This window comes from Salvelinus alpinus, chromosome 6 (assembly GCF_045679555.1).
Source record: "Salvelinus alpinus chromosome 6, SLU_Salpinus.1, whole genome shotgun sequence".
Classification (NCBI taxonomy): Eukaryota; Metazoa; Chordata; class Actinopteri; order Salmoniformes; family Salmonidae; genus Salvelinus; species Salvelinus alpinus.
In genome coordinates this window covers 9,544,407-9,560,605 of record NC_092091.1, presented here as the reverse complement: position 1 = coordinate 9,560,605, position 16,199 = coordinate 9,544,407, and the positions used below count along the sequence as shown (strand labels likewise).

The following is a 16,199-nucleotide window of genomic DNA, read 5'->3' as shown; positions in this document are numbered from 1 at the left end:
GTGGTCTGCGGTTGTGAGGCAGGTCGGACGGCTTATGGTAGAGAAATTTGGTAGATGAAATTAACATTACATTCTCTGGCACAACTCTGGTGGACATTCCTGCAGTCATCATGTCAATTGCACACTCCTTCAAAACTTGAGACCTCTGGCATTGTTGTGTGACTAAACTGCACATTTTAGAGTGGCCTTATTGTCCACAGCACAAGGTGAATTTGTGTAATAATCATGTTTAATCAGCTTCTTGAAATGCCACACCTGTCAGGTGGATGGATTATCTCACTAACAGGGATGTGAACTAAATTTGAGAGAAATAAACTCTTTCTGCATATGAAACATTTTCTGGGATCATTTTTATTTCAGCTCATGAAAAACATAGGACCAACACTTTACATGCTGCGTTTATATTTTTCGCTCAGTAAAGTTTATCCCCTTTTGGACCCTGATGAGATCATTGATCATTGAGAGTGAGAAGACACCAGACAATCTGTAACCTTTGTATACCATTCATTCACCATATGAGACACTTGACGCCACGAGTAAAAGGCTTGGAGACCGAAAGGAATTGCACCATGAATTGTAGATGTTTGAAATATCTTATTACTGTCATGGATCGCCAGACATGCATTTGCATCCAAAGATTAGCAAGCTGAAAAATCTACACACTAATCTGTTAAGCGAGACACACCTACAGTCAGATCAGTGTGTGTTATAAGCATCCTACTCAATAATGTACTCTCTTCTCACGATTGAAGTCTCAAACCAAGCACTACTTTTAAAATTATTTTATGTATTAATACAGTGTTATATTTAGAAATGTGTTGCAAAGAACAAAAACATTTAACGTAAATAAAACTAAAATAAATAATGTCAGCCACACAGGAAAAAGAAAACTAGTGTGTTATCATCATATCAATAAAATAGTACTGATGTGCCATAATAAATAGTCTATTAGTACAAAAATACATTTCAATAGAATGGAGCTTCCAGCATCACAAATAGAGGACGGGACCGCTCCTTAAAGCAGCTCCCCTCAAGTACAGATCTTTTTAAATTATTTAAACCAAGCACTTTTTCTATTTTTGTTTTGTAAATAATAAGAAAAAAAAAGTTTTTTCTGATTGTTAGAAATTTCTTTTAAGTAGTAGTGTTGTGTGGGTATGTAATGATGGTAGAAAAGTTGGATTTTATTACTGCTTACTGTAGGTCAGTTCCAAGGCTCACGGTAGGCATGTATAACCAGAATACAAACACAACCAATTAAATCATCACTTTCTCTCTTCTTTTTTTTTTTAAGAAACATAAAAAAAAAAACTTTTATACAAAATAACAAATGTAGAAAAGTTAATTTACAGCGAACCAAAGCCATTTGCTAGCATTATGTACAGCCACAATTTAAACATGTTTTTGTTTGTAGTATTTTCTCAAACTTCAATATGCATAGCAGGAAAAGAAAGCATTACCGTTTCATCAGCCTCATATTATTGTATGCTAAATCCAAGTTCACTGATATAATGGGTTGAAAATGCAGAGAAATGCTTTTAATTTTATTTCTTTTTTTAAACTTCCATAATTGATCAATCACTACAACTTAAAAAAATCTGTTTTTAAGTAAGTCTTTATACTAAAAAAAAACCCAGTTACTATGCAGATAAGGCAGCACTGCTTGCAGTGCAAGATGGGACTTTTAATGTGTTTCAACTTAGTAGTAAGCAGGCTTCTGGACCTGAGTCATAGCACATGCATAGATGTAGACAGCTGCAGGAGTTTCTCAAATCGAGTCAGGTACATGTATCTACGGTAAAACATAACTACAAAAGATTCACTTCTTCTAAACATGGAGAGAGAAAGCCCGTTTGACCAATCAAACAGGGGCATCCCAATGCCAATACTTTACCTTCAGTCTTCAGTATTATATCTTCATAAACGACACCTACAGTACTTAATCTCCAATCTTCCTTCAAAAACCCTTGTTGAGATGAGATCATCTGCAAGTCCTTTGCTATCCTTCCAAGAGAGAAACGCATGACCACAGACAACCTCACAGACAAAAAAGTTTTTTTTGCATATATCGACTTTTCTGTTTGTGAGTGCATACATTAAATTGGAAAATTTCCGTTGCAATATTATTATTATTTTTTCCCCAAGAATTCCCCTTATCTAGAATTTTTTCAAAAATGTTATTTTTCTTGCAATTTGCTCAGACTTGGTTTTTTAAAAAATGGCTAAAAATTTCAAAATGAGATCATTCTTCAGTCAGTCTGTGGCACTGTTCATGCATTCCAACAACAGCTCAATTTTTTTTTAATATAATATATTATAGTTTTTAAAAGTTTTTATTTTTTGCAAGCCTTTAGTTAAAGCACCAAAAAAAGGGGGGTGGGGAGAGAGAGCACAGCACTGGGATAGGATGCTGCGTTGAGACTCCTCCCATTTCAATGGGCCTCCTACCTTGTTGAGTTTTTTTTTTTGGGTGGGGGGGGCGCAGTAAACAACGCATCAATGTTCAATATTCAAGAATCAAGTTCGTGCTTCATCAAGTCAAGCAGTGCTGCCCCCTACTGCCTGGGAGTGGGACAACGGGGTCACAGCAGCAGGAGAGGAGGGCAATGTTTCAGTCTGTGGCTGCCCCCTGATCTAACACATTCAGTAACAGGCCAGCTGTCTCCCTCTATGTTCAGAAGTGGTCAATGAGCACAGACACACAGTTGGCTCCCACCAGGTAGTTGGGGTCTCCTGGGAGAGACTTGTTCTGCCATGTCTTGGAGTCACCTGAGGGAATTAGAGAAACAGGGACACAGTTAATGGTCAGTCGGGTTGGTTGTTTGTCTTTTCTTATTGTGCCGTTCTTTCCATTTGTTTAAGGCCCAGTGTTAAGAGTGATCTACAGGCCGTAAATAACAGCATACGCTGACGAGAACTTACACAAAAATCATCATGTGTATTGTGTGTGAGGAATGTACGTGCAGTGCCTTGCAAAAGTATTTCTAAACATTGTATTGTGTTAAAGTGGGATTAAAATGTATTTCATTGTAATTTTTTTGTCAACAATCTACACAAAATACTTAACCCCAACACTGACTAATACAGTATCCTAACCCCAACACTGACTAATACAGTATCCTAATACAGTATCCTAACCCCAACAATGACTAATACAGTATCCTGACCCCAACACTGTCTGTAATACAGTATCCTGAGTTTCCTGTCCATGGACCCAAAACATTGATATTTTGTTCCCCGAGCCACTTAGTTATCACTTTTGCCTTATGGCAAGGTGCTCTATCATGCTGGAAAAGAGCATTGTTTGTCACCAAACTGTTCCTGGATGGTTGGGAGAAGTTCTCAGAGGATGTGCTTGTACCATTCTTTGTTCTTAGGCAAAATTGTGAGTGAGCCCACTCCCTTGGCTGAGAAGCAACCCTCACATGAATGGTCTCAGGATGCTTTACTGTTGGCATGACACAGGACTGATGGTAGCGCTCACCTTGTCTTCTCCGGACAAGCTTTTTTCCGGATGCCCCAAACAATCGGAAAGGGGATTCATCAGAGAAAATGACTTTACCCCAGTCCTCAGCAGTCCAATCCCTGTACTTTTTGCAGAATATCAGTCTGTCCCTGATGTTTTTCCTGGAGAGAAGTGGCTTCTTTGCTGCCCTTCTTGGCACCAGGCCATCCTCCAAAAGTCTTCGCCTCACTGCGCGTGCAGATGCACTCACACCTGCCTGCTGTCATTCCTGAGCAAGCTCTGTACTAGTGGTGCCCCGATCCCGTAGCTGAATCAACTTTAGGAGACAGTGCTGGCGCTTGCTGGACTTTCTTGGGTGCCCTGAAGCCTTCTATACAACAATTGAACTGCTCTCCTTGAAGTTCTTGATGATCCGATAAATGGTTGATTTGGTGCAATATTACTGGCAGCAATATCCTTGCCTGTGAAGCCCTTTTTGTGCAAAGCAATGATGACGGCACGTGTTTCCTTGCAGGTAACCATGGTTTACAGAGGAAGAACAATGATTCCAAGCACCACCCTCCTTTTGAAGCTTCCAGTCTGTTATTCGAACTCAATCAGCATGACAGAGTGATCACCAGCCTTGTCCTCGTCAACACTCACACCTGTGTTAACGAGAGAATCACTGACATGATGTCAGCTGGTCCTTTTGTGGCAGGGCTGAAATGCAGTGGAAATGTATTTGGGGGATTCAGTACATTTGCATGGCAAAGAGGGACTTTGCAATTCATCTGACCACTCTTCATAACATTCTGGAGTATATGCAAATTGCCATCTTACAAACTGAGGCAGCAGACTGTGAACATTAATATTTGTGTCATTCTCAAAACTTTTGGCCACGACTGTACATACTCAAAATATTTTGTTACTAAGTGTTACATATTTGTTAAAAACTGTTACACTATGTGCATACTCAGCTACTTAAACTTTAAAGCCTTCAAATGGACCAGTAATACACTACAGTTCAAAAGTTTTGGTTCACTTAGAAATGTCCTTGTTTTTGAAAGAAAAGCACATTTTTTTGCCCATTAAAATAACATCAAATTGATCAGAAATACAGTGTAGACATTGTTAATGTTGTAAATGACTATTGTAGCTGGAAACGGCAGATTTTTTATAGAATATCTACATAGCCGTACAGAGGCCCATTTGTCAGCAACCATCACTCCTGTGTTCCAATGGCACGTTGTGTTAGCTAATCCAAGTTTATCATTTTAAAAGGCTAATTGATCATTAGAAAACCCTTTTGCAATTATGTTAACACAGCTGAAAACTGTTATGCTGATTAAAGAAGCAATAAAACTGGCCTTCTTTAGACTAGTTGAGTATCTGGAGCATCAGGATTTGTAGGTTCGATTACAGGCTCAAAATGGCCAGAAACAAAGCACTTTCTTCTGAAACTCGTCAGTCTATTCTTGTTCTGAGAAATGAAGGCTTCCATGCGAGAAATTGCCAAGAAACTGAAGATCTCGTACAACGCTGTGTACTACTCCCTTCACAGAACAGTACAAACTGGCTCTAACCAGAATAGAAAGAGGAGTGGGAGGCCCCGGTGCACAACTGAACAAGAGGACAAGTACATTAGAGTGTCTAGTTTGAGAAACAGATGCCTCACAAGTCCTCAACTGGCAGCTTCATTAAATAGTACCAGCAAAACACCAGTCTCAACGTCAACAGTGAAGAGGCGACTCCGGGATGCTGGCCTTCTAGGCAGAGTTGCAAAGAAAAAGCCATATCTCAGACTGGCCAATAAAAATAAAAGATTAAGATGGGCAAAATAACAGACATTGGACAGAGGAATATTGGAAAGAAGTGTTATGGACAGACAAATCTAAGTTTAAGGTGTTCGGATCACAAATAAGAATATTCGTGAGACGCAGAAAGAATGAAAAGATTCTGGAGGAGTGCTTGACGCCATCTGTCAACCATGGTGGAGGCAATGTGATGGTCTGGGGGTGCTTTGGTGGTGGTAAAGTGGGAGATTTGTACAGGGTAAAAGGGATCTTGAAGAAGGAAGGCTGTCACTCCATTTTGCAACGCCATGCCATACCCTGTGGACGGTGCTTAATTGGAGCCAATTTCCTCCTACAACAGGACAACGAACCAAAGCACAGCTTCAAACTATGCAATAACTATTTAGGGAAGAAGCAGTCAGATGGTATTCTGTCTATAATGGAGTGACCAGCACAGTCACCGGATCTCAACCCTATTGAACTGTTGTGGGAGCAGCTTGACCGTATGGTACGTAGGAAGTGCCCATCAAGCCAATCCAACTTGTGAGAGGAGCTTCAGGAAGCATGGGGTGAAATGTCTTCAGATTACCTCAACAAATTGACAACTAGAATGTCATAGGTCTGCAAGGCTGTAATTGCTGCAAATGGGGGATTCTTTGACGAAAGCAAAGTTTGAAGGACACATTTATTAATAACCTTGTTAACGTTTTGACTATATTTCCTATTCATTTTGCAACTAATTTCATGGAAAACAAGGACATTTCTAAGTGACCCCAAACTTTTGAATGGTAGTGTATGTTAGGTGCAACAACAACACAGACTATTGTCATAATCCTCACATTGTAACTACTGTGGGAAATAACTAATTAGGTGTTCAGATTGTTATAAAACCCCATAAAGAAAATGCAATGTTGTGACTAGAAAATGGAATAACTGGAACCTGTGGAGCCAGTAGAAACCAGTAGATGAGATTATTCAAAAGAGTGATAATGACGATGAACAAGCCAGATCACTCTTTTACAGGGTTGGGGTCAATTCCATTTCAATAGTTTTAAAAAATATTGGAATTAAAGAGTTTCTCATTCTTGGGTTTATTGAGAAATCATTGGAGGAAAAAATGGGGGAAAAATGCAAATGATTGACTTTGAATTTCCATTTACTTGACTGACTGAACTGACCCCAGACCCTGCTCCCCAGCGACACCCATAGAGTTGGAAACACAGCCCGCCCCTTATCAAATGTACTCTTATCCAACTCTATGGTGACCCCTCCTCAATCACAACACCAACCAATCACACAAGCCATTTGAAGTCCCGACCCAACCCCCAACCAATCACACAAGCCATTTGAAGCCCCGACCCAACCCCCAACCAATCACACAAGCCACCCGAAGCCCCGACCCAACCCCCAACCAATCACACAAGCCATTTGAAGCCCCGACCCAACCCCCAAAAGGACAGATAGAGGACAGCGTACCCGACGAGGAGTCGGAGGATTTTAGAGCAAAAGACCAACCATCGGGGGTCATAGACGCACAGTGAGGTAGACGCAGCTCCACCGGCTTCAGGAACTGAAGACCGTGAGGCCCACACATCACCAGAGGGCTCAGCAGGGTCTCTCCTGGATGGAATAGACAGAGGCAAGAATGATATATTTTCAATTTTGTCTTTAGGAGAACGGAACTCTGCTCTCCTTTTCATATTTAAGATAGACAGATCTTGAGAAAGGGGGAAGACAGTTGAACGGGATGGAAGATCGAGATGGACCAAGGGGATCGAACCCCTGTCTCCAGGGTCCTGAGTTGGCAGGACTGCTGCTAGAGCAACAAGAGTAAGATGTACTATCCAGCGGGAATAGTTTAATAAGAAAACACCAGACACATACCTTTCTCCTTGTCCAGGGGGGGCAGGATGCTGTTGTCCCGGCAGACCTTGAAATAGATCTCCTGTTCTATGCTGTCTGGGATGGCTCCCTGGGGGATGATGATGCTGACTCCCGTCTCGATGGAGCTCAGCACCCCGCCGTTACAGTTGAAGATCCCCCGGGCCGTGGCCACCACTGTGTGACCTTCATCCTCCTCATCATCATCCAGAACACTGGGGGAGAGAGAGTTGTGACTGTTAGTTACTATCTATACTGTATAGAACACTGGGGTAGAGAGATGTGACTGTTAGTGACTATCTATACTGTATAGAACACTGGGGTAGAGAGATGTGACTGTTAGTTACTATCTATACTGTATAGAACACTGGGGTAGAGAGATGTGTGACTGATAGTTACTATCTATACTGTATAGAACACTGGGGTAGAGAGATGTGTGACTGATAGTTACTATCTATACTGTATAGAACACTGGGGTAGAGAGTTGTGACTGTTAGTGACTATCTATACTGTATAGAACACTGGGGTAGAGAGTTGTGACTGTTAGTTACTATCTATACTGTATAGAACACTGGGGTAGAGAGATGTGTGACTGTTAGTTACTATCTATACTGTATAGAACACTGGGGTAGAGAGATGTGACTGTTAGTTACTATCTATACTGTATAGAACACTGGGGTAGAGATGTGACTGTTAGTTACTATCTATACTGTATAGAACACTGGGGTAGAGAGATGTGACTGTTAGTTACTATCTATACTGTATAGAACACTGGGGTAGAGAGTTGTGACTGTTAGTTACTATCTATACTGTATAGAACACTGGGGTAGAGATGTGACTGTTAGTTACTATCTATACTGTATAGAACACTGGGGTAGAGAGATGTGACTGTTAGTTACTATCTATACTGTATAGAACACTGGGGTAGAGAGATGTGACTGTTAGTTACTATCTATACTGTATAGAACACAGGGGTAGAGAGATGTGTGACTGTTAGTTACTATCTATACTGTATAGAACACAGGGGTAGAGAGATGTGTGACTGTTAGTTACTATCTATACTGTATAGAACACTGGGGTAGAGAAATGTGACTTAGTTACTATCTATACTGTATAGAACACAGGGGTAGAGAGATGTGTGACTGTTAGTTACTATCTATACTGTATAGAACACAGGGGTAGAGAGAGTTGTGACTGTTAGTTACTATCTATACTGTATAGAACACTGGGGTAGAGATGTGACTGTTAGTTACTATCTATACTGTATAGAACACTGGGGTAGAGAAATGTGACTTAGTTACTATCTATACTGTATAGAACACAGGGGTAGAGAGGTGTGTGACTGTTAGTTACTATCTATACTGTATAGAACACTGGGGTAGAGAGATGTGTGACTGTTAGTTACTATCTATACTGTATAGAACACTGGGGTAGAGAAATGTGACTTAGTTACTATCTATACTGTATAGAACACAGGGGTAGAGAGATGTGACTGTTAGTTACTATCTATACTGTATAGAACACTGGGGTAGAGAGATGTGACTGTTAGTTACTATCTATACTGTATAGAACACAGGGGTAGAGAGGTGAGAGGTGAAAGGGGGAGGGGCTGATCTAGAGTGGGGAGAAGGTAGAGGCTAAACAGTGAGTCATGCCAACAGCAGGCTACATAACCAGGTTCCTACATAACCAGGTCCCTACGTAACCCTGCTACATAACCAGGTCCCTACGTAACCCTGCTACATAAGCAGGTCCCTACGTAACCCTGCTACATAACCAGGTCCCTACGTAACCCTGCTACATAACCAGGTCCCTACATAACCAGGTCCCTACATAACCCTGCTACATAACCAGGTCCGTACATAACCAGGTCCCTACATAACCCTGCTACATAACCAGGTCCCTACATAACCAGGTCCCTACATAACCCTGCTACATAACCAGGTCCCTACATAACCAGGCCCCTACATAACCCTGCTACATAACCAGGTCCCTACATAACCCTGCTACATAACCAGGTCCGTACATAACCCTGCTACATAACCAAGTCCCTACATAACCAGGTCCCTACATAACCAGGTCCCTACATAACCCTGCTACATAACCAGGTCCCTACATAACCAGGCCCCTACATAACCCTGCTACATAACCAGGTCCCTACATAACCCTGCTACATAACCAGGTCCCTACATAACCAGGTCCCTACATAACCCTGCTACATAACCAGGTCCCTACATAACCAGGTCCCTACGTAACCCTGCTACATAACCAGGTCCCTACATAACCAGGTCCCTACATAACCAGGTCCCTACGTAACCCTGCTACATAACCAGGTCCCTACGTAACCCTGCTACATAACCAGGTCCCTACATAACCAGGTCCCTACGTAACCCTGCTACATAACCAGGTCCCTACATAACCAGGTCCCTACGTAACCCTGCTACATAACCAGGTCCCTACATAACCAGGTCCCTACGTAACCCTGCTACATAACCAGGTCCCTACATAACCAGGTCCCTACGTAACCCTGCTGCATAACCAGGTCCCTACATAACCAGGTCCCTACATAACCAGGTCCCTACGTAACCCTGCTACATAACCAGGTCCCTACATAACCCTGCTACATAACCAGGTCCCTACATAACCCTGCTACATAACCAGGTCCCTACATAACCAGGTCCCTACATAACCCTGCTACATAACCAGGTCCCTACATAACCCTGCTACATAACCAGGTCCCTTCATAACCAGGTCCCTACATAACCCTGCTACATAACCAGGTCCCTACATAACCAGGTCCCTACGTAACCCTGCTACATAACCAGGTCCCTACATAACCAGGTCCCTACGTAACCCTGCTACATAACCAGGTCCCTACATAACCAGGTCCCTACATAACCCTGCTACATAACCAGGTCCCTACATAACCAGGTCCCTACGTAACCCTGCTACATAACCAGGTCCCTACATAACCAGGTCCCTACGTAACCCTGCTACATAACCAGGTCCCTACATAACCCTGCTACATAACCAGGTCCCTACATAACCAGGTCCCTACGTAACCCTGCTACATAACCAGGTCCCTACATAACCCTGCTACATAACCCTGCTACATAACCAGGCCCCTACATAACCCTGCTACATAACCAGGTCCCTACGTAACCCTGCTACATAACCAGGTCCCTACATAACCCTGCTACATAACCAGGTCCCTACATAACCCTGCTACATAACCAGGTCCCTACATAACCCTGCTACATAACCAGGTCCCTACGTAACCCTGCTACATAACCAGGTCCCTACATAACCCTGCTACATAACCCTGCTACATAACCAGGTCCCTACATAACCCTGCTACATAACCAGGTCCCTACATAACCCTGCTACATAACCAGGTCCCTACATAACCCTGCTACATAACCAGGCCCCTACATAACCCTGCTACATAACCAGGTCCCTACGTAACCCTGCTACATAACCAGGTCCCTACATAACCCTGCTACATAACCCTGCTACATAACCAGGTCCCTACATAACCCTGCTACATAACCAGGTCCCTACATAACCCTGCTACATAACCCTGCTACATAACCAGGTCCCTACATAACCCTGCTACATAACCAGGTCCCTACATAACCATGCTACATAACCCTGCTACATAACCAGGTCCCTACGTAACCCTGCTACATAACCAGGTCCCTACATAACCCTGCTACATAACCCTGCTACATAACCAGGTCCCTACATAACCCTGCTACATAACCAGGTCCCTACATAACCATGCTACATAACCCTGCTACATAACCAGGTCCCTACATAACCCTGCTACATAACCAGGCCCCTACATAACCCTGCTACATAACCAGGCCCCTACATAACCAGGCCCCTACATAACCAGGCCCCTACATAACCCTGCTACATAACCAGGCCCCTACATAACCCTGCTACATAACCCTGCTACATAACCAGGGCCCTACATAACCAGGCCCCTACATAACCCTACAAGGTCATAAACAGGCTATCTCAGATGTATTATTATTGCCATTGCTTGTATATGACGTTCAAGACAGGTAATTTTGGTGTATCCCCAAGAGAGGCGGAGCTAAAGGAGTCCTCCACCACAGAAGCAGTCACAGAGGTCACTACAAGGTCAGAACTAAAGGAGTCCTCCACCACAGAAGCGGTCACTACAAGGTCAGAACTAAAGGAGTCCTCCACCACAGAAGCAGTCACAGAGGTCACTACAAGGTCAGAACTAAAGTAGTCCTCCACCACAGAAGCAGTCACAGAGGTCACTACAAGGTCAGAACTAAAGGAGTCCTCCACCACAGAAGCAGTCACAGAGGTCACTACAAAGGTCAGAACTAAAGGAGTCCTCCACCACAGAAGCAGTCACAGAGGTCACTACAAGGTCAGAACTAAAGTAGTCCTCCACCACAGAAGCAGTCACAGAGGTCACTACAAGGTCAGAACTAAAGGAGTCCTCCACCACAGAAGCAGTCACAGAGGTCACTACAAGGTCAGAACTAAAGGAGTCCTCCACCACAGAAGCAGTCACAGAAGTCACTACAAGGTCATTACTCAGAACCATGATTTAGTACATCTGTAAATATGGCAATTGCCTGTATGATGCTGCGGATGTTCCAGTGATTTAATGAGTACTGTATGTACCGTTTGTGGGTGTCGGGAGGCTGGGGCTAGAGGCATAACAACGAGGTGTCTGCTAAATGACCATATTAGAACAACCATGCCAAACAAACACCTTGTCAAGAGGTTTGGAACTGTTGGGCTCCCCGTTAACAGTCACCTGACCAGGGTTTGAGTCCCTCCATATCCTTACCTGACAGGTATGGCCTTGGGAACAGCATTGTTGACTAAGTTGTTGTGCTGCTGGTACTTGGGCCCCCTGTTGTCCATGGTGCGTGTGAACGTGTCCAGTCCACTGTCGTGGTCCAGGGCCTGAGGAGACAGTGCCGGCTTGGTCCTGCTGTTGTTGTTGACCACACTGGGTTTGGGGTTGCTGCTACTGATCAGGAGGTCGTTGGGGAGGAGGTTGTGGTTGAACTTGGGGCTCTCAAACTTCCTCTCGAAGGGCCGGGCCGAGGAGGTGTAAGACTTAGGGACATATCGGTTGTAGCTTTGTGGGGTGGGGGTGGTTCCAGGGGTTTTGGGGGGTGCGTCGGTGCCGTTGACCCCCACTGGGGACCTCTGGGCCAGGTAGGGCTGGGAGGGGAGATCCTGGAGGGTAGAGGGGCGAAGGCCGGAGAGATCGTGTTTGGGAGAGGCGCTGAGGAGCTGGTCGTGCTGTGAGTTCACTAGAGAGAGAGGAGAAGGGATGTGAGTTCACTAGAGAGAGAGGGGAAGGGATGTGAGTTCACTAGAGAGAGAGGGGAAGGGATGTGAGTTCACTAGAGAGAGAGGGGAAGGGATGTGAGTTCACTAGAGAGAGAGGGGAAGGGATGTGAGTTCACTAGAGAGAGAGGGGAAGGGATGCGAGTCCACTAGAGAGAGAGGGGAAGGGATGTGAGTCCACTAGAGAGAGAGGGGAAGGGATGTGAGTCCACTAGAGAGAGAGGGGAAGGGATGTGAGTTCACTAGAGAGAGAGGCGAAGGGATGTGAGTCCACTAGAGAGAGAGGGGAAGGGATGTGAGTCCACTAGAGAGAGAGGGGAAGGGATGTGAGTCCACTAGAGAGAGAGGGGAAGGGATGTGAGTCCACTAGAGAGAGAGAGGAAGGGATGTGAGTTCACTAGAGAGAGGGAAAGGGATGTGAGTTCACTAGAGAGAGAGGGGAAGGGATGTGAATTCACTAGAGAGAGAGGGGAAGGGATGTGAGTTCACTAGAGAGAGAGAGGAAGGGATGTGAGTTCACTAGAGAGAGAGAGGAAGGGATGTGAGTTCACTAGAGAGAGATAGGAAGGGATATGAGTTCACTAGAGAGAGAGGGGAAGGGATGTGAGTTCACTAGAGAGAGAGGGGAAGGGATGTGAGCACTGTGATACAGCCTAGATGCAGCCTTTACACTTCTATACAGCCACAAGTCTACCACAATATTACATGGTAGAGATGCTTTTAGTAGCCACTAGAAAATCACAAGTGAATTCTCAGTACTTTGCTGGATTAAAAAGGCTACATGACATTATCATGGTTCGTTACCATCATTGGTGGTGAGTTTGGGCAGGCTGTTGGGTGGTACGGCAGGGCTGGGGGGTCCGTACTGGGAGACAGGGCTGATCTGGGGGAGGGGCTCGTACCTCTTCTCTACCGGACTCACCTTCTCCACAGACTCCGCCCTAAAACACAGATACGACAGAAGGTGTTTGAGATCATCGCAGTGGAATTGTGCAGAGTCATTTAATCTACTAATCAGTGTCACCTTGAATCTCCAATAACTCATTATGCGATGAAGATGAGCAGTTCTGCCTCAGGACATGATCCCCTCAAAACGCTGTCAGTCAGCCTGATCTCTGACCATATTGATTGTACTTCCCCTCTCAGATTTACAGTACACATGTGCCTTGGGGCTGGGCATTGATTTGGGTCGTGTGTACCTGTTGTAGGTGTCATGGGCAGTGTAGTGTACTTGTTGTAGGGGTCATGGGTAGCGTAGTGTACTTGTTGTATTTTTTATGGGTAGTGTAGTGTACCTGTTGTAGGGGATATGGGTAGTGTAGTGTACCTGTTGTAGGGGTTATGGGTAGTGTAGTGTACCTGTTGTAAGGGTTTTGGGTAGTGTAGTGTACCTGTTGTAGGGGTTATGGGTAGTGTAGTGTACCTGTTGTAAGGGTTATGGGTAGTGTAGTGTACCTGTTGTAGGGGTTATGGGTAGTGTAGTGTACCTGTTGTAAGGGTTTTGGGTAGTGTAGTGTACCTGTTGTAGGGGTTATGGGTAGTGTAGTGTACCTGTTGTAAGGGTTATGGGTAGTGTAGTGTACCTGTTGTAGGGGTTATGGGTAGTGTAGTGTACCTGTTGTAGGGGTTATGGGTAGTGTACCTGTTGTAGGGGTTATGGGTAGTGTACCTGTTGTAGGGGTTATGGGTAGTGTACCTGTTGTAGGGGTTATGGGTAGTGTTCCTGTTGTAGGGGTTATGGGTAGTCTACCTGTTGAAGGGGTTATGGGTAGTCTACCTGTTGTAGGGGTTATGGGTAGTGTACCTGTTGTAGGGGTTATGGGTAGTGTACCTGTTGTAGGGGTTATGGGTAGTCTACCTGTTGAAGGGGTTATGGGTAGTCTACCTGTTGTAGGGGTTATGGGTAGTGTACCTGTTGTAAGGGTTATGGGTAGTGTACCTGTTGTAGGGGTTATGGGTAGTGTACCTATTGTAGGGGTTATGGGTAGTGTACCTGTTGTAGGGGTTATGGGTAGTGTACCTGTTGTAGGGGTTATGGGTAGTGTACCTGTTGTAAGGGTAAGCTAGCTGGGTCTGTGGTGGGAAGCGGTTGACCCCGGGGGTGGGGTTCATGGCCTTGCTGTCGAAGCTGCGGCGGTCAAAGTAGGACAGCTGCTTCCTGTAATACTCCTCATCCTCGTCAGCATCGTAGTGGTTGGAGGAGTGGGACACGTCATCCAGGGGTTTAGACCCAGGGGGATTCTGGGGCTCTGGGGCTCTGAGGGGGAGATGGAGGGAGCGAGGGACAGTCAGAGAGCAGCACAGATAAACGTTTTGCGTTGGGGTCAATTACATTTCAATTCCAGTCAATTCAGAAAGTAAACCAAATTCCAATTGCAATTTTTTTCATTACTTTAAATGGAATTGACCCCAGCCTTGATACACTTACAAATCCATTCCATGGGGTAGAGGGTAGAGTGAGAGACAGGATGACCAGTTAGAGAGCTCCAGAGAGCTCCACAGATCCACACAGACAGATCCACACAGACAGATCCACACAGGAGAAAGTAGAGCAAGCGACAGACAGTCAGTGGATCAGCAAGAGTACAAACATGGATAAACACAGGAGAAGGAGAGAGACAGGTAACTGTACCGATCAATACAGGAGAGAGACGGGTAACTGTACCGATCAATACAGGAGAGAGACGGGTAACTGTACCGATCAATACAGGAGAGAGACGGGTAACTGTACCGATCAATACAGGACAGAGACGGGTAACTGTACCGATCAATACAGGAGAGAGACGGGTAACTGTACCGATCAATACAGGAGAGAGACGGGTAACTGTACCGATCAATACAGGAGAGAGACGGGTAACTGTACCGATCAATACAGGAGAGAGACAGGTAACTGTACCGATCAATACAGGAGAGAGACAGGTAACTGTACCGATCAATACAGGTAACTGTACCGATCAATACAGGAGAGAGACAGGTAACTGTACCGATCAATACAGGACAGAGACAGGTAACTGTACCGATCAATACAGGACAGAGAAAGATGGTCTTCACATTACAGCACCACGTTCTGTTTTCCTGATGCATCCTGGGAGCTGCACTGTCTAACATGTCCACTAGGTGGAGCTCTGGGGTTGACAGTGATAAATGGACCAGGTGGATTTTCTCACCATTGTCCTTCATCCACCTCTTTATATATATTTAGTATATACCACAGGTCTGATCCAATGTGACTTCCAGGACAGTATGTGATCATTTCTGGGGGTTGAACCCATAACCTTGGTGTTATTAGCACCAGGGCAGTGCCGTGCTGTGTGTATATACACACACCTGTAAGTAGGTTTCTCCTGCTCCAGGTTGCTGAGGGAGTTGGCTTTGGGGAAAGGACCAGGTGCAGTCATAGGTCTGGGCAGGTCCGCAGGCTGGAACACCAGACAGACCAGAGGTTAAAACAGAATAACGTACAACTACCCAGGTTGTCCACTATCTGGTCAAGTTGCAGTCAGAAGCACCGCTCAGTTCTACAATGTATCTTCTTCAAACCGTAACCACAGTGCTAAATTTATGCCCGTCACCCAATCTTCAATTAAGAACAATAAGCTAAATGTTTTGTTTTCATTAATTTGTACTATATAGCTTGGCCTTATAGTGGGAACCAACTACACAACCTCACATGTTATCCTGGTATCCAATCACATTCATCAGTGGTTTGTTGCCCCAATCACACGTTA

The 16,199-nt window shown here is 44.6% G+C and overlaps 1 protein-coding gene across 14 annotated transcripts in view; it reads right to left on the bottom strand.

The window, feature by feature from the left end:
* Nucleotides 1–333: 333 nt before the first annotated feature.
* The window catches only part of LOC139578112 (tight junction protein ZO-1-like), a 168,793-nt gene continuing 152,927 nt past the window's right edge, over nucleotides 334–16,199 (bottom strand). For 10 of the 14 annotated variants that reach the window (XM_071405332.1, XM_071405338.1, XM_071405334.1 and 7 more), the window contains 7 exons: nucleotides 15,799–15,890; nucleotides 14,519–14,728; nucleotides 13,276–13,412; nucleotides 11,960–12,434; nucleotides 7,123–7,334; nucleotides 6,715–6,858; nucleotides 334–2,769 (listed from right to left, as the gene is read on the bottom strand). In XM_071405332.1, coding sequence (XP_071261433.1) covers nucleotides 2,675–2,769; nucleotides 6,715–6,858; nucleotides 7,123–7,334; nucleotides 11,960–12,434; nucleotides 13,276–13,412; nucleotides 14,519–14,728; nucleotides 15,799–15,890 — 1,365 coding nt within the window. In that variant the 3' untranslated portion in view covers nucleotides 334–2,674. The remainder of the gene's footprint in view (nucleotides 2,770–6,714; nucleotides 6,859–7,122; nucleotides 7,335–11,959; nucleotides 12,435–13,275; nucleotides 13,413–14,518; nucleotides 14,729–15,798; nucleotides 15,891–16,199) is intronic. The other 4 variants (XM_071405336.1, XM_071405345.1, XM_071405337.1 and 1 more) reach the window with 2 other exon arrangements.